The 18,202-nt window shown below is 40.5% G+C and overlaps 1 protein-coding gene across 8 annotated transcripts in view; it reads left to right on the top strand.

Moving 5' to 3' along the window:
• Positions 1-18,202, top strand: part of LOC307181787 (5-formyltetrahydrofolate cyclo-ligase) — a 263,359-nt gene that overhangs the window by 150,918 nt on the left and 94,239 nt on the right. For 7 of the 8 annotated variants that reach the window (XR_013827041.1, XR_013827042.1, XR_013827043.1 and 4 more), the window contains exon 4: positions 8,422-8,510. The exons of the other annotated variant lie outside the window; for it this stretch is intronic. Coding sequence is in view for 1 of the 7 variants with exons in the window: in XM_079912625.1 (XP_079768751.1) it covers positions 8,422-8,510 (89 nt within the window). In the remaining 6 variants the exon portion in view is untranslated. The remainder of the gene's footprint in view (positions 1-8,421; positions 8,511-18,202) is intronic. 8 annotated transcript variants of the gene reach the window in all.

Raw genomic sequence — 18,202 nt, 5'->3', positions numbered from 1 at the left:
AAATGGCTCCTAGGCTTCCTTGAAAGACTTCTTTCTCATAGTATGGAATGTTCCCTGTTTCTGCACGTGTGCTACACGCAGCTGTCTTCTTCCAAGTAGCAGCTGAAGCCCGGTTCTTCACTGTACTTCGCAAAACAAAATGAACTTTGTCATTCGACTCTGACCACACTGTCTGCAAAAATAGTACCCTGGTGGTCACTGTATCCCTCTGCACTCATCTCCACCTGCAGGTGTGTCCCTGATGGTTTATTACCTGCCACCTGCATTGTCACTCTCAAGGGCAGGAAGACTGCCTGTTTACTCCCTGCTGGGTTCTTCACTCCCTGAATCAGTGCCTGCCTCAGGGGAGGGAATCTTTAGTTATGGGACCAAACTAGGTATGGACGGGGTTTTGTCTGCAGCTCAGGGAAGGGGGGCATATATGGGATTCTGGGGCCACAATAGATGTATAAAGCCAAAGTCAGGGTTTGGGGTGATCCTAGGTGAGCCCTGGAAATATGTCTTATCCTAGCAGGAGAGAGGAAGCTGGGGCTCTTGTGATCACATTCAGTGCTTATGTTTCATCTTCTTGGTATCTGAGCTTCAGCATTTCCTAAAGAGTAGGTGTCAGAGTCTTAGCAGGGCAAGTATGATGTTCAAATCTCCTGGGTCTCTCGAGGGTCAAAGGGTCAAAAGCTGAAGGGAAGGAACAAGGAGAGTGAAATCAGGAGGAAGACGATAATAATAAAGTGTAGCATTTATTTATCATTTATTTTATTTGTTTACTTATTTGTAATGTATAAGCCAGGTGATGTGTTTTAAGTGCGTTCTGTGTATCATCTCCTTTACTCCTTACAAAAATGTTGCGAGGCGTTGTCTCTTATTACCTCCCTTTTGCTGAGAAGGAAACTGAGACACAAAAAGCATAAGTAACTTGCCTGAGTGTTCGTAGTTAGTTAAGGGCTGAGCTTGGTGTCAGTTCCAGGGGGTCTGGCTCCCAGGTTAGACCAACACATGGGCTCTTTCTTTAGATCTCCACATCGAAGGTCCTACTGTCTTCCACCGAGCAGGCACTTTTCTTTGGTGTAAGTGAGTCACTGGGTTTGGCACAGTTGATCATTTGAAATCGCCAAAACTGGTGATGATATTGGTTAAACTAGAACAGTTCTCAAAAATACACATCTCTTGTCCTGCAACGCTCCTGTGTTGAAATGATTGATTTCAAAGCATCCTCGATTCAGAGGCTGTCAGAACCAGGGGCCCCTTAGAGACCTCCTGGTGTGCCCCTTTGCTCCACTGATAGGAAACCGAGGAGGAGAACCCTGCATCTCCCAGACATTCCCTTTGATAGCGTAGTAGGGAGCCCGTATAGCATGGAGGTTAAGAATCCAACCTCTGATCCACCATTTGCCACATTTATGATCTGTGCAAGTTAGTTAAACTCTGTTAGTCTCTGTTTCTGGTAAAATGAAAACGATTGCTCTCAAGCACGATGCAGGTGCCAAGCACAAAGTCAGCACTTGGTACAAGTAGTTTTAGAAACCTGAACTCTTGCTGCTGTTTCATTCCGGTATCCTCAGCATGGTGGTCCCAACATGGCAGACATAGTTTCTGCCACTTAATGCAAGTTGGCAGAAAGGAGTGGCTGGGAATGTCTATTCTAAGAAAAGTTATTTGTTGTTTATTTGAAATATGAAGTTTACTGGCTGTCCTGTATTTTGATTTGCTACGCCAGGCAATGCTACTGCGTATGGACAACCATCCAAATTCAGTCAAAGATGATGATGCCTGCTTCCCTTCATCCTTACTGGTACCAAGTGAGGTTATCACTAGCACTGCTCACTGGTAACCAGCTCTGCTTAGAAGGAAATCTGATCTTCCTGCCCCACTGTGGTTGGGCAGGACCAGATGACGAGTTCTGGCCAGTGAAATGTGAGCAGAAGTGATGTATGTCACTTCTAGGTCAGAGCATTGAATTGTCTGTGTGTGACCTTCTAGAATTCCCCCGACAAAGTAACTGTAGAAGCAGAAGCGGATTTGGAGCCTCCAGCATCTTGCATCCCTGAGTGTCTATAATGAACTGAACATCCCTGCTGACCTGTAATGTACATGTAGCATGAGGAAGAAATAAAACTTAAGTACCATTTGCAGTAGCCGGGACATGGAAGCAACCTAATTGTCCATCGACAGATGAATGGATAAAGAAGATGTGGTACATATATACAATGGAATATTACTCAGCCATAAAAACGAATGAAATTGGGTCATTTGTAGAGATATGGATGGACCTAGAGTCTGTCATACAGAGTGAAGTAAGTCAGAAAGAGAAAAACAAATATCGTATATTAACGCATATATGTGGAATCTAGAAAAATGGTACAGATGAACCTATTTGCAAAACAGATGTAGAGACACAGACGTAGAGAACGGACATGTGGAGACAGGGGGTGGGGAAGGGGAGATGGGATGAATTGGGAGATTGGGATTGACATATATAAACTATCATGTGTAAAATAGATAGCTAGTGGGAACCTGCTATATAGCACAGGGAGCTCAGCTCGGTGCTCTGTGATGACCTAGTTGGGTGGGTTGGGGGAGGGTGGGAGGGAGGTCCAAGAGGGAGGGGATATATGTATACATATAACTGATTCACTTTATTGCACAGCAGAAACTACCACAACATTGTAAAGCAACTATACCCCAATATAAAAAAAAAAAAAATTTAAGCCAGGAGTTGACAAACTGTTGTCCTACAGGCCAAATCTGGCTCATTTCCTGTTCTTTAAATAAAATTTTATTGGAACGGAGCCATATCCATTCATTTATGAATTATCTATGGGGGCTTTTTTTTTGGTATAATGACAGAGTTGAGTAGTTGCAACGGAGACTGTGTGGCTCACAAAGCCTGAAATATTTACTGTCTGGCACTTTACAGAAAACATTTGTTAATCGCTGTTTTCAGTCCCTTACTTTTTGTGGTGGTTATTACAGCATAACTAGCTTCTCCTAATTGCTTTCTTGAGTACAGTTTTTAAAGCTTGCTAAGTTAATGGGTAAAAAAAAAATTAAGGCAACATTGTGCTTAGTTTACATTTCTTTGATTATTACGGGAGTCACACGTTTTCCTGTTTATTGACTGGTTGACTATCTTCTTTGTCTGTTTATGGCCTCCACCATTTTATCATTAGGGGGTTAGTGATTTTCTTATTGATTTGATTGAGTTCTCAAAGGAGAGAGGATATTAATCCTTTGTAATTTACATTTGATTTATTCTACCAACTATTAGCTTAGAAAGGAGACAGTCCTTTTTCTCCAGAAGTCCAATAAATATTTAATTTTATTTGCTCTAGTTTTTGTATTTGATTTAAAAAATTCTTTTTAAAAAATCCACCAGTAATTCATTTTGGTGCAAGGGAGAAGATAGGGTCTTAAATGAATGCTTTTTTCAAATTGCTAATCAATTTTCCAGCACTATATTGATAAACCTTCCCTTTCTCATTGTTTTTTAACACTCCTTTTATAATTTGATAAATTCTTCCATATGACATGGTCTATTTTAAGATTAGTTCTTCTGTTGAATGAACTATGCTGTATATTCTTGCAAAAATTGCTTTTGTTATAACGTTATGTGGAAAAGCAAAATACAAAGATATATATATGTATTATATGTATATATACATATAATACATATATATTTTTTCAACTATACAAGAAAAGAACTTTACACATAGTAAACATAGACTGGAAGAAAACAGTTCTAAAATATTTATAACTACATTGTTTGTATGAAACTGTATTTTATAGTTTTCTCCTTCTTTCCATTTTTCGGTCACTTTCTAATCTTCTCATATACACAAAAAATGGAAAACTTATTTTATGGGAAAAAATTCTTCCTAAAATGGAATGTTGGTTTTCTAATTTCTTTGACTTCTGTTATATTTACCGCTATCTCGAGAGGTTTTGCTATGGTTCTAAAATACTTCCGTACTTTTTAATTTCTACAAGATCCTATTTACCACCATGTAAAGCTGTTATCTTTCCAGCAGCTGCTGTTCATCACCTCCTTATTTATTCAGACAAGAACTCTTTTACCTTTTTGCTAGTTTTTCAGCACTCCATGCTCTATTGAGGTTTAGATCAATGTTGGCAAGAGCTTTGGCACCTGAAGGAGAAACCATGGGTGGCTGGTTGCAGGAGATAGGAACCCCCAGGCCCGATGGCTCCTGATTCCGCCTCCAGTGCTCCAGACTCACCTCCCCAGCCACCTGCCACATAATCTTGACCTACCATGGCCACAGCTTTCCTCATCAGACACACCCTCAGCCTTCCTGTGCTTCCCGCAGCCGCACCAATCTACCTGACCGCCCTCACCAGAGACTGGAAGCTCTCACACTGTTAACATCCCTGGTATTCCTCTCAAAACTCTCCTACCATCTCCATTCCTAGTTCAAGCCTTCATGATCGCTCGGTTGGATTGACAGGGGTCTCCTTTTCTCTGGTCTAACATACTCTTAAAGCCGGCCAGGGTTTTCTGGTAAAATAAAAGTTGAAATCAGGTTCTTTGCTTTAAAACTCCCCATTGTTGATTTTGTGGCCTGACATCCACTCTGCTCTTGCTGATCACATTCAGTACTTATGTTTCATCTTCTTGGTATCTGAGCTTCAGCATTCCCTAAAGAGTAGTGGCTGGGCTTTCCTGGTGGCGTAGTGGTTGAGAGTCCGCCTGCCGATGCAGGGGACGTGGGTTCGTGCCCCGGTCCGGGAAGATCCCACATACCGTGGAGCGGCTGGGCCCATGAGCCATGGCCGGCTGAGCCTGCGTGTCCGGAACCTGTGCTCCGCAACGGGAGAGGCCACAACAGTGAGAGGCCCATGTACCACAGAAAAAAAAAGAAAAAAAAAAGTAGCTAATAATGCTCAGAGCTATTCTTTTTTTATTTTTTTAAACGTGTCCTTTTTTTTTGGCTGTGCCATGCAACATGCGGGATCTTAGTTCCCTGATCAGGGACTGAACCCGTGCGCCCTGCATTGGGAGCTCAGAGTCTTAACCACTGGACCACCAGGGAAGTCCCTCAGAACTATTCTTTACTGAATGTTTTCATGTGCCAGGAGCTGTGCTAAGATCTTCATGTACATTAGCATATGTATTTCTCATAACTCTATGAGGAAGGTATTATTAGTATGTCCATTCTATAGGTGGGGAAACTGAGGCATGGAAAAATTAGTTTTCCAAGGTCCCATGTTTAATAGTAAGTAGAATTGGGAATCATATCCAGATTTCTCTGATTTTGGAGTTCACACTCTTAGACATCAGGCCATATTTCCTCTCCTGCTTCTTTGACTTGACTTGCACTTTCTGGGTGCCCACGCCCTATGCTGACTCAGTAGAAATCCATACCCACTTGGGACTTCCCTGGTGGCACAGTGGTTAAGAATCCACCTGCCAATGCGGGGGACATGGGTTTGAGCCCTGGTCCAGGAAGATCCCACACGCCGTGGAGCAACAAAGCCCGTGTGCCACAACTACTGAGCCTGCACTCTAGAGCCCGTGAGCCACAACTACTGAGCCCGCGTGCCACAACTACTGAAGCCCGCATGCCTAGAGCCCGTGTCTGCAACAAGAGAAGCCACCCCAGTGAGAAGCCCGCGCACCGCAACAAAGAGTAGCTCCCGCTCACCACAACTAGAGAAAGCTCGCGAGCAGCAATGAAGACCCAACACAGCCATAAATAAATAAATAAATTTATGAAAAAGAAAAGAAAGAAAGAAGTCCATTCCCTCATTTCAGCTCCTTTGGAACCCCCAACCCATGAAGCCAATACCCTGGCCATGAGGAGAAAGGGGTTTATTCAGAGATGGAGGTTGGATGAGGGGTCTTCTGAGGGCTCTGAAAGCTTTGGACTAGGTGATTCATGTGATGCTTTTTGGAACATGGTCTGCCATAACAGTGGCCAGTGCATAGGCAGGGTGTCACGGGAAAACAGAAACATCTTTGGGACATCTGACTGTTGGTTGAGTTTTCTGGATTGTGCCACAGCTCTTTATCAGCTTTCTTGCTTCACGATGGCCAGCTGTGCTGTCAGCCGCGTTTTTGCACCTCCCGTGTCATAAGCCACGTCTGTCTGTTGGAGAGGATGGTGGGGTTAGGGGCTTTTCTAGATTTTCTGCTTTCCCCAACTCTGCCTTCAGTGAAGTCAGTCTGTTAGCTTGACCTCAATGATAATATGAGTATTTATACCACGGGAATCACAAAAGCTACAAATCATGGCTTTCTTTTTCTCATAGAGCCAGCTGTAAACTACTTACCAGAACACCACTGGGTACAATCCACTGGTTAAATGCACAGGCTTTATCATCAGACAGGCCTGGGTTTGTGTCCCAGCTACAACACTTCCTAGCTGGATGACTCTCTGAACCTCGGGTTCCTTGTTGGCAAAACGGGGGTGACAATGGCAACACGGTAGGGTTTTCGTGAGGATTAAATGAGATAATGCATGCAGAGTGCTTAGTAGAGTGTCCAACCCATTGTAAACATTCAATAGTTGATAGTAATTATGATAGCTAATTAATGAGAGTAAATAAATGAACAAAGATGAAGTTAGACAGCCATTAAAATGCCTTAAAAGTCCAAATTGAACAATGCCCTTAACCATATATTATGTGCCATGGAGACACAAACTGGAACACAAAGTGTACAGATTTCCAACAGTATGGATGTGCAGGTATAAGTCCTAAAGTTGCTGGGAAGGGGGAGATGTTAAGAGACTGTTTTCAGTGATCAGTTTCTAGGAGTTTAACAGAAGGAATGATTCTTAGTAGTCGTAACTCATAGATCTCAGAGATAGAGTAAAAGGACCATGTAAGAATGAGATTTGAAAGCAGGCAGACCAGGATACCAAGCTAGTTTTATCATTTGGAAGTTCTGTGACTTTGAATGAGATACTTAATTTTGCAGAACTTCAGTTTCTCATTTATAAAATAAGAATAACCTACTTTGTGTTGTAAGAATTACACGAGCTAATGATTTATATGGGAATGACCTTTGCTCTGTTATAAACCATCCCCAAACCATGATTTGCTTCCTTATAATTTTATGGGTTGGCAATCTCGTCAGTTCTACTTCAGATCTTGCCTGAAATCCCTCATGTGACTGTGTCATCTGATGGCTCAGCTGGGGCTGGAGAGTCCAAGATGGCCTCAGGCACACTTCTGGTCATAGGTGTTGGGTGGCAGCTGGGATGGTTTGGTTTTCTTCCACATCCTCCAACAGGCTGGGCTGAGTTTCTTCACAGCACGGTGGTCTCAGGGTTCCAAGAGCAAAACCAGAAACTGCAAAACTTCTTCAGGACAAGATTCCAGACCTTGCATAATATCCCTTCTGCCCCATACTGTTGACCCAAACAAATCACAAGGCCAGTCCAGATTTAAGGAGAGGGATGTCTCATTGCAGAAGGGCTGGGAGCAAGGAAGGGGATTCACTAGGGCCATAATTATAATCACTTCTCGCACCTATTAACATGCGAATGTTCTCAGCCTTCCCCCTTCCTGCTACTTCCTCCTGTCCCAGCTTAATAAAGATAATATTGTCTTTGTCTTTCCAATTTCACCCATTCCCCTTCTTATAATTTCTGCCTTTCTTGTCTGACTCTCTGGGTGTCTGTGATTTAGAATCAGGAGAATGGTTAGAGATGGAGAACCATAAAAACAGGCAGAAAAGGGGAAGAAAAAGGAGAGACCAGAGCCTATCCCAGTGGTGATGGGTTTTCAGTGCATTCTGTGCAGAAGTGGAGGGTGAGGCTGGGTTAAGAGACTGTAGAACTGCAGAGGGTATATGAGAATAGAGATGGGACAAAAAGGAATTTTAAGGAGTTTATTTCAAATGCAAGTAATGAACAGAACTATTTTAAAATTTCTTTTGACTACTGGCTTGCATTTCTTTGAATGTGCCTTTGCCTGGAAATCGGGTTACACAGGGTCTCTGAGTTTATTTGGGTAAAATACGCAAACGCCTCTTCAGTATGTGAGACATAGTGGGTACTGAATAAATGATACATGCTATAACGATCATAATTACTTCTGGCTGCCACTTCCCTTTTTCTTAGGCTAAATATGATGGTTCTATGTTCAGGTACTTCTTGCCTCCATTTTTCCCCAAGAGATATTACTTTTGCAAGACCCAAAGTAAAAATCTGGAGCACTGCTGCAAGACATTAAATTCAGGTACGGCATAAAGGAGTAATTCCACTTTCCCCCTTCTTCATGCATCATTTAAGGCCATAGATCCTGAGGAAACTGTCAAAAATACAAGCAGCACTAGCGGGGAGAAAATTCACAGGCATAGATTTCTGGAACTGCAGAACCACACCTGTCTTGTTCTCATTGTCATGATATGTGAATTTCCAAGGTCCCTGATTTCATATTTTTCTGTATTTTTTTTTCCAGTGGGACCTTCCCTTTTATTTTTCTACTTTGACCATGATATTTCTAGTCATCTTGGGACCATGTAAGGTAGACTTGAAAATCTCCCAGAGGTAAGAATTTTCTCTTAATTTACAAATGAACATTTTAGTAGGAGTTTCTAATTTTATTTTCAATTTATCACCATATGAAATTATTTTATATAAGTATTTATTCTCTCATTTATTTCGTTTTTTCAGCTAGAATATAAGCCCCATGAGGTTTCGGTCTTTATCTGTTTTGTTTACCATGGAATTGCCAGCATTTAGAAAAATATCTGGTGCAATTGATATTTGTTGAGAGACTAATGGATTTTTCTTCCGAAAAAAAAATTTTTTTTTTACATGGGAGACTTCTGGTACTATAAGTATTGTCAGAACATAATGGGCTAGGTATCTCCTGAACTTCATAAATTTGGGAAACAGGGAAATAAGAGTCAAGCATTAAGGTCAATTCACAATAGACCAGAGCAAAAGGTGCAAAGTCGTCTTAAAAAGACACTGTTTTTAGGACTCACAAGATATGATGTAACATGACTGAATGTACTAATATAGATTATAAATATGTCAGAAAAGAAGTTGGACAGTGGTGGAAATGAACATTAAAAGATAGTGGAGAGGTGAACTTGAGCCATTTCCTCCTAAATAAGGGGGAGAAGCAATCCTGGTCATTGAACTTGAGTGTGGCATTCCCACCAAAGGGCTCTCCCTATGGTGAGAAATAGTCCTCAGGTTATCCCAACTGGATGCTGTGGAGGCCTTCAGATTCATTGAGATTCCTTCACCCAATGAATCCTTGAGATTCATTCACCCAATCTCAAGTTCCTGTTCACTGTGCCACCTTCTGATGGACCTGAACTTCCCACCCAGTTCTGCTTTCTGAAAGAAAGTGTGCTGGTCATAATTACCAGAGGTCTCTGGGCCCTACAACTGTTATACTTCTCTTTGTAACATAACTAATTGGAATTCTGGTGTTATACATCATTCTCATCATGTTGATTAATGGGAGTCCAGCCTCAAGAGTCAGACCTATTCTCCACAAACTGGTAGTTATGGGTTTGAGCCTGTACAGCCAAGGGTCAGACCTACATTCTGGGTTATTTACTATAATGAATGTCCCCCTGTGAAAGCTCTGAAGACACAGCCACCACCATCTCTTAGTGATACCATGGTTTTGCCATGGGTCACTCCCCTTTAATCCAAACATATTTAGGAAGAACTGAAATGGTCTTTGTAACAAACATGTGGCATGAACACTGCCTGTCTGGAAAACCACATCCTTATTCTAATGAGTTCAATATTGCTCCAACCATTTCTAATCTTTTCTTTGAGAATGAAATGACCTTCAAGGCCACCTGTGATAATCTGTCTTTGTATCGAATATTTCATTTAAGTTCAATCACTGAGCCGTGACTTGTGCTAGGTTGGGTGCTACTTACTGAGGGATATGATACGTAGCAAGAGCCCCTCAGAGACATTGGGCCCAATGCCTACAATGAGAGCTCCCATCTTGGTTAACTACCAACTCACCTGACTTGACTTCAAATGATACTTTATTGATTCCAGAAGTTAAATCTGCAACCAAAGATCAAAATTTTTCGCCATTTAAGACATTTTAGCAAATCTACCTCAGTCTCAAAGGGCAATTTCTCTCTAATAAATTTATTTTTCCACAGTGGCAGCATCATTAAAATAGGTTTTATAGCTTATCTTCATGTAGTAATACTTTGGAGGGACATAATAATTCAGATATATAACTCTAGGTTCTTTGTTGAAGACAAAGCTTTCCTCAAAAGCCCTGCATGTATATTCATTCTTAACTCAGTTGTTGGACAGTTTTACTATGAACGTTAGCATTTTCTATTCCTAAGCATATTCTGGTTTTCTTACACAGGTGAAAAGAGGTTGTTTTATATTCTTAATCCTGCTTTAAATATTCAAAAGTCATTTTAAAGTTTCTGAAGGGTGGTCATGGAGATAATACTTTTGAGAAGCATTTACCCAGCGGTTCTTAACCCTGGCTGTGCATTAAAATCACCCGGAGATGCTTTGAAACTACCTGGATAATTAAGTCAAAATCGCTGGTGGTAATATCCTCATACCATCAACCTTATGAAGCTGGTGTATTATTCCTATTTTTTTCAGATACTGGATCTCAGAGAGGTTAAGTAAATTGCCAAGGTCACACTCAGATCTCTACTATTGCAACTCCATGTTCTCTGCACAATGTTGCCTCTTTCAATTCTTAATAGAGCAGTTTGACAGGGTAAAGTGCACACTTCCAGTGATTTTGAGGGGGCAGCAGAAAGATAAATTCATAACCACCCATTGTTTGTAAGGTGACTACTTAGATGGCTCCTTGCTAGGAAAAAGCATTGAGAGTTTTTGTGGTGAACGACTGATTATTATTGATGAGCATAGAGAGGGGTGCCGTGTAGAATGCTGGGTTATTAAAGCTTTAGTTTCAGTTCAGGTGAATCATACCAGGAAAATATGAGTTTGTTTGTTAGTACGTCCAATAAAACGGCTGGGATGTAAAGAAATTTGATGTCGAATATTGCAACTGCAAAAACGGAGGATTCAAATCCTGAAGAGGCACTTTTCTGCTGAGTCCTGATGCCTCTGATCCATTTTGGAGCAAGATGTCCCAGGTCTCCTGAGGACATGGACAGGCTCCTGGGCTCTGTGAGTGGGAATTTCAGGTGGGAAGTAGCAAGAATTCTGTATAGAGTCAGGTTGGAAATAGTCATCTGTGATGTAGTGAGAGGTGGAATGCATCTCCAGGTGTGCAGGGATGTTCCTTTAAAAGACAAATTTTGCCATAAATGGCACCTCATTTATTATAATTTTTAAATAGAATTTATTTTGATAAATACTGATAGCAATTTTTTCAAATAAAAAGACCATATCAATTATATGTTCCGCTTAACCTTGACTAACTGTCCGGGTTAGAGTACCATGTTTGTAGGTATAACATTTCCTGATAAGATAGTGAGTACCAAGGAAGCAGATCTCATTCATTCATTTAAAAATGTGTTGTAGGAGAGGCAAACATCTACCTCTACCCATATTAGGTTTTCAGCTTAGATTCCTTAAAAATAAAGGCAGATTAATAAGAGAAAAACTGTTTATTAACTCATGCAGCATACATGGGAGAAAACTGATTGAAGAGTAACTCAAAATAGTGGCTTAGAACTCTGGCTTATGTAGCATCTTCAACAAAGAACAATGAGTTTGAAGAGAAATGACAGGACTAAGGAAAGAAGTTTTAGGCTTCAAAGGGCAGCAAACTGTGGAAGGTAATATATGGGAGGATACTAGTGCAGTTAGGTTTCTTTGCAGATTCTCCTGGTGCTGTCAAGAGTCTGGCTTCAGTAAAAGTAGAATTTATATCCAGGCTTTAGGCAGAAAAAGAGGAGGTTAGAGAGAGCTTTTCATAAGTTTACTGCTTCTTTCTTTCTTTATTTTTGGCTGTGCTGGATCTTGGTAGCTGCGTGTGGGTTTTTCTCCAGTTGCAGCACTGTGGTGCGCGGGCTTCTCATTGCCGTGGCCTCTCGCGTTGCGGAGCACAGGCTCTAGGCATGCGGGCCTCAGCAGTTGTGGCTCGCGGGCTCTAGAGCGCAGGCTCAGTAGCTGTGGCGCACGGGCGCAGCCACTCCGCAGCATGTGGGATCTTCCCGGACCAGGGCTCGAACCCGCGTCCCGTGCGTTGGCAGGCAGGTTCTTAACCACTGCGCCACGTGGGAAGCCCAGTTTACTGCTTCTTAATATGTTTACTGCCAGCTTAAAATAATTTTTATGTTTACTGCTTCTCAATATGTTTACTGCCAGCTTAAAATAATTTTTATGTCAAAGAGACGTATTTTGGGGTGACATATTCTGGTTTCCTTTAGTGTTTTGAGTGTCTACTCTGATCCTACATTGTGCTAGGTGATGGGAAACAGTATTCCAATGACCTGGTCCTTATGCTCATAAACCAGTGAGGGAGACAGACAAATGACCAGTACTTGGGCAGGAGGGACTGGTGGGAAGGAGAATGGATCAAGTATAGGTGCAAGTGCTGGTGACTTTGGCAGCAGGAAGTTGAGGGAAGATGAGTTTCATTTTCTCTGATGGAGGAGGTGAGATGAGGCTAGTTGTCAAATGTCGTGACAGAGTAGAAGGTCAGAGAAAGAACAAGGTTTGAAATAGCAGCTATGGAGAAGAAAGATAGGACAAAGGGAGGCATAACTTGACTTTCAACAATTTTTTTTCTCCTAGTGTTTTTGAGCCAGCAAAGATAAATAAAAGGACTTGAATTCTCTTTATTTTACCAAGAAATCAACAATAACCTTTACGTCTGCTTCTGGAACTCTGTCCCTTGAAACCAAGGTCAAACTGAGAACATTGTACAATGTCTCATAAAAGCAAATGCTCTCAAATAACAGACATTGTATCACCTAAAGGCTTTTGGGTATAAGAACAGGACTGTCTTTTGGGGACACTTTAGTTCTTTAACAAAAAAAAAAGGGAAATCAAACCTTTCACATAGATGATGCACTTAATGAGTACCAGGTGCTCTCATCATTACAGCTGCTTTCTGAGACAGGTGTTACTATCTTCTCCTTTTACAGATGAGGAAACAGAGGCATAGAAGATTTACTCAAGACCAATTATTTTTTAAGGGACAGACCCAGGGTCTGAACTAAGTTCAAAATCTTTCCGTGATAAAATATCCATTCAGTGCATTTGATATGGGGGGTGAGGGGAAATCCCTGGTTTCTATCCTTGTTCTCTCCATCCTGTAAACGTTTTCCTGTAGGTTTAATGAGACATTTTATGATTATATTTCTTTTTTAAAAAATTTATTTATTTTATTTATTATTTTTGGCTGCATTGGGTCTTTGCTGCTGTGTGCGGGCCCTCTCTAGTTGTGGCGAGTGGGGTCCACTCCCCGCCGCGGCACACAGACCTCTCGTTGCAGTGGCTTCTCTTGTTGTGGAGCATGGGCTCTAGATGCACGGGCTTCAGTAGTTGTGGCACATGGGCTCAGCAGTTGTGGCGCACGGGCCCAGCCGCTCTGGCACGTGGGATCTTCCCAGACCAGGGCTCGAACCTGTGTCTCCTGCATTGGCAGGCGGACTCCCAACCACTGCGCCACCAGGGAAGCCCTATGATTATAGTTCTCAACAGTTGATTAAGCATGCATAGATCTGAATATGCTGATGTAAGCTGTTTAAGTCTTAAAAGATTTTCTTGGGAAATATCTCTTCAACTAAAAAAAAAAATGAAAAAAATGATATTGGGACAATTGGCTATCCATATGGAAGGCAATCAAATTAGACCTCTAACTTGCGCCATACATCAACACAAATTCCAGAAGAACGCAAGTGTTAAATGAATAAAGCCACACCATAAAAGTTATAGAAGAAAATGAAGGATTATTTATAACCTGGGGATGGAAAGGCCTTCCCACACAAGATGCAAATTCAGAAGCTGTGAAAGAGAAGATTGATAGACTTGATTACATGTATGAGGAGGTAATTACAGCATTGTTTATAATGGTGAAAAATTAGGAACAATCTAAAGATTCCTTAATAAGGAACTATTTAAATACATTATGGAACGTTTACATCATGGAGGAGTAATGCAGCCTAGCAGTTAAATGCATGGCATTCTGATGCCAGGCTGCCTGAGATTGGATCTCATCTCCACCACTTAACTAGCTATGTGTCATTGGGAAAATTACCTCACTCCCTCAATTTCCTCATCTATAAATTAAGCATAAGGATTTCGTTTATCTCATAGAGTTAGTGTGAGGATTAAATGAATTAATAATGTAAAGCACTTTGAACAGATCCTTACACATAGTTCCCTCTACCTAAGTACTAGCTACTTTATCACAGAGCACTTAAAAAAAAATGAGGTGGGCCAATGTGCAATGATTCAGTATCATCTCAAACTATTATGAAGAAAGCAGGATAATGTATAGAGTGTGGTTTCGTTTCAATAAAAATATGTTCATACTTACATATGTGTGGATGAAAAGGAATAAAGAGAGAGACTATGGAATAAGACGACCCACCAAATTATGAATCGTTGTTATGTCCAGGGAGGGCAGTAGGAGGGTTTGCAAAGGAACAGTCACATTTTATGCTTCGTAATTTCATATTACTTCAGTCTTTTACAAAGAGAATGAGGTTACACACTTTGTGTTAAGGGAAAAAGGAAGAAAGGAAAAAGGAAGAAGGGAGGGAGGGAGGGAAGATGTCTTTTAACTCTCTCTGTTGTCAATATAGGGTAAAACTGATAGCATAAAAGCACAAACACCTATGGCATGGGGCACTGCTCCCCTCTCCTGACACAACTCCTAGTCTTAGAAGTGAACCATGGAGCATAGGACCTGGATGGAAGAGGGAATAAACTAGAAACGGGTAGGGCAAAACCTGTGGTCCAAATAATCTTTATGACTAATAAAAAAATCGAATCTAGACAGCTCACACATAAACCCAGGCATTAATTCATATGGAATATTGAGTTACATTTTGAATAAATCAATTCTTTTTCTAAGACCGTTAATGTTCTTCTTAAAACATCTTTCCAGATTTGTACATGCTTTAAACAAGAAGAGGATCTTTCTCATAAGTTTCTATGCTAGTTACACAGAATAAGATGTGTTGTATGTGTGTGTTTAGTCACTCTGATAGATTGCCTTGGTTAGTCATTTTCTTCATACCTGCATAGAAGAGACATAATTTAGAGACACAAACTCATTAGATGGAAAGAACCCAGGATTGGGAGGCAGGAAACCTGACTAGTTAGTCCTTTTCCCAATTACGACAGTTATTTGTGTGTTCTTGAGCAAATTATGGAGTTCTTTAGCTGTAAAATGCAAAGATTAGACGAGTTCTTATATGATAAATTTGGTCTCTTCCAGTTTCAAAAATTCCAAGATTTGCCATGCATTTTTATTTTCAAAATCAAAAACAAAGCAGTCACTCTTCAGAATTATTGCAATGAGAAACCATCTGCTTCTTATCAGGTTGTCTATTAGGCTTAATTAATAAAAGTATAGTATCAGTGTGGGAGGTGTTGGAGGCGATTATTTAGAAGACTGTTCTTTCCCCAGTGAATGGTCCTGGCACTCTTGTCAAATATTAATAGACATATGGGTGTATTTCTGGACCCTCAATTCTACTCTACTGATCTATATGCCTATCCTGTACCAGTGCCACACTCTCTTGATTACTGTTGCTTTGTAGTAAGTTTTGAAATTGAAATGTATGAGTTCTCCTACATTCTTCTCCTTTTTCAAAATTGTTCTGGCTATCCTGGGTTATTTGCAATTCCATAAGAAATTTAGAAAGAGCTTGTTAACTTACCTAAAGAAGTCAGCTGGGATTCTGACAGGAATTGCTGTGATACTGGAGATCAGTTTGGTACCAGTGTTATATGGGATGCCTTTCCATTTCTTTGGATCTCCTTTAATTTCTTTCAACAATGTTTTCTTGTTTTAGAGTATAAGTTTTTCATTTCCTTTGTTAAATTTATTCCTAAGTATTTCATTCTACTTGACGCTATTGTAAATAGAGCTGCTTTCTTAAATTTATTTTTGGATTGTTCATTGCAAGTGTACAGAAATACAATTGATTTTTGTATATTGATCTGGTATCCTGCAACTTTTCTGAACACATTTATTAGTTATAGCAGGGTTTTTTGTTTTTTTGTTTTTTTTAACATCTTTATTGGGGTATAATTGCTTTACAATGGTGTGTTAGTTTCTGCTGTATAACAAAATGAATCAGTTATATATACACATATGTTCCCATATCTCTTCCCTTTTGCGTCTCCCTCCCTCCCACTCTCCCTATCCCACCCCTCCAGGCTGTCACAAAGCACCGAGCCAATATCCCTGTGCCATGCGGCTGCTTCCCACTAGCTCTCTACCTTACTACGTTTGTTAGTGTGTATATGTCCATTACTCTCTCTCGCCCTGTCACAGCTCACCCTTCCCCCTCCCCATAACCTCAAGAGCAGGGTTTTTTTGATTCTCTAGGATTTTCTTTTTTTTAATTTTAAAAATTATATATGTTACAAATATTTCTTCCCAATTTGTTCCATATATATATATATTTGTTGTTGTTGTTTATCTTTTGGTCATGCCACACGGCATGTGGGATCTTAGTTCCCCGACCAGGGATCGAACCCATGCCCGCTACATTGGAAATGTGGAGTCTTAACCACTGGACCATCAGGAAAGTCCCTCTAGGATTTTCTATATATCATATTATGTCATAGGCAAAAAAATAGTTTTACTTCTCCTTTTCCAATCTGGATGCCCTTTCATTTCTTTTTTTTTCTTTAATAATCCTTTCATTCCTTTTTCTTGCTTAGTTGCCCTGACTAGAACCTCCAGTACAAATGTTGAATACAAATGGTATGAGCGGACCTCTTTGTCTTGTTCCAGATCTTACAGGGAAAGCATTCAGTCTTTCACCACCAAGTATGAAGTTAGCTGTGGGTTTTTTACAGATGCCCTTCATACCTATTTATTTTTTCCCCTTCCTTCCTTCCCCCTTCCTTCCTTCCCCCTTCCGTCCTTCCTTCCTTCCTTCCTTCCCTCTCCCTTCCTCCCTTCCTTTCTTTTTTTGGTGCTAATATAAATGGTATTGTGTTTTTAATTTCAAATTCCAATTTTTCATTGTTGGTATACAGGAAAGCAATTGACATTCCCTCCAGCAATGTATTAGAATTCCAATTTCTAAACATTCCTCACCAAGATTTATTTCCTTGTATCCTATACTAACCTTAGAAGTTAGACAGCGGTGGTTAGTAGCACTTTTTTTTGTTTGTTTGTTTTGCGGTACGCGGGCCTCTCACTGTTGTGGCCTCTTCCGTTGCGGAGCACAGGCTCCGGACGCGCAGGCTCAGCAGCCATGGCTCACGGGCCCAGCCGCTCCGCGGCATGTGGGATCTTCCTGGACCGGGGCACGAACCCGTGCTCCCTGCATCGGCAGGCGGACTCTCAACCACTGTGCCACCAGGGAAGCGCGAGACAATCTATTTTGATATAGTGTTTTTTTTATTATCATGTGCTTTGAATACAGTTTCATCAAGCCTTGGAACTATGAGTTTGTTTTATTAAATATATGTAAAACGTCTGCCATATAATCTGTTTGGCAAAGTTAATCCTCACTGTAAAACCAGTCAGTCAGAAAGTTCTTACTGTCCGTTGTGACAAACATCTGATGTTTTTTTCAATTCAGTCAAACATGCTAATGAGGATCTCAAGGGCTATTATAAATACCACTGGAAAAAAATTATAGAACCCATCTTGTGGGATAGATAATAAAAGCAGAAAAGTCAGGATTAAAATGCTGCAGAACTAATGTAATTAATTCATCCATTTTATAATGTTATAAAAAGAAGATCATAAATCGATATGCAGTTTCTCCTTACTGAATTTGCAATCTGGCAATGTTATATGTACGCAAAAGGACATTTATGAAACAAGTCTGGTAAATGTGTATGTGTCTGTGTATCAAACATTGGTTTTCTGCTTTGAAAAATAATTAAATGAGTTAAATATAAAGATGAGAAATAACTCCACTAATTTTATGAGACAGCATGACCCCACTTTCTCCTTACACGTTAACTGAGAGAGAAAGCTAAACACCACTAAAAACTAATCAGTCTAGAAGTTATGATACAATTTTTTTTTTTTTTTTTGCTGTTAGGAGATGGAAAATACTACAGATTTTTATGTTGAAATACAACGTGAGTTGAGG

The sequence above is a fragment of the Stenella coeruleoalba genome (genome assembly GCF_951394435.1).
Source record: "Stenella coeruleoalba genome assembly, chromosome: 2".
NCBI classification, from domain to species: domain Eukaryota; kingdom Metazoa; phylum Chordata; class Mammalia; order Artiodactyla; family Delphinidae; genus Stenella; species Stenella coeruleoalba.
Note: the sequence above shows the minus strand (reverse complement) of the source record. Positions and strands in the feature narration are given on the sequence as shown.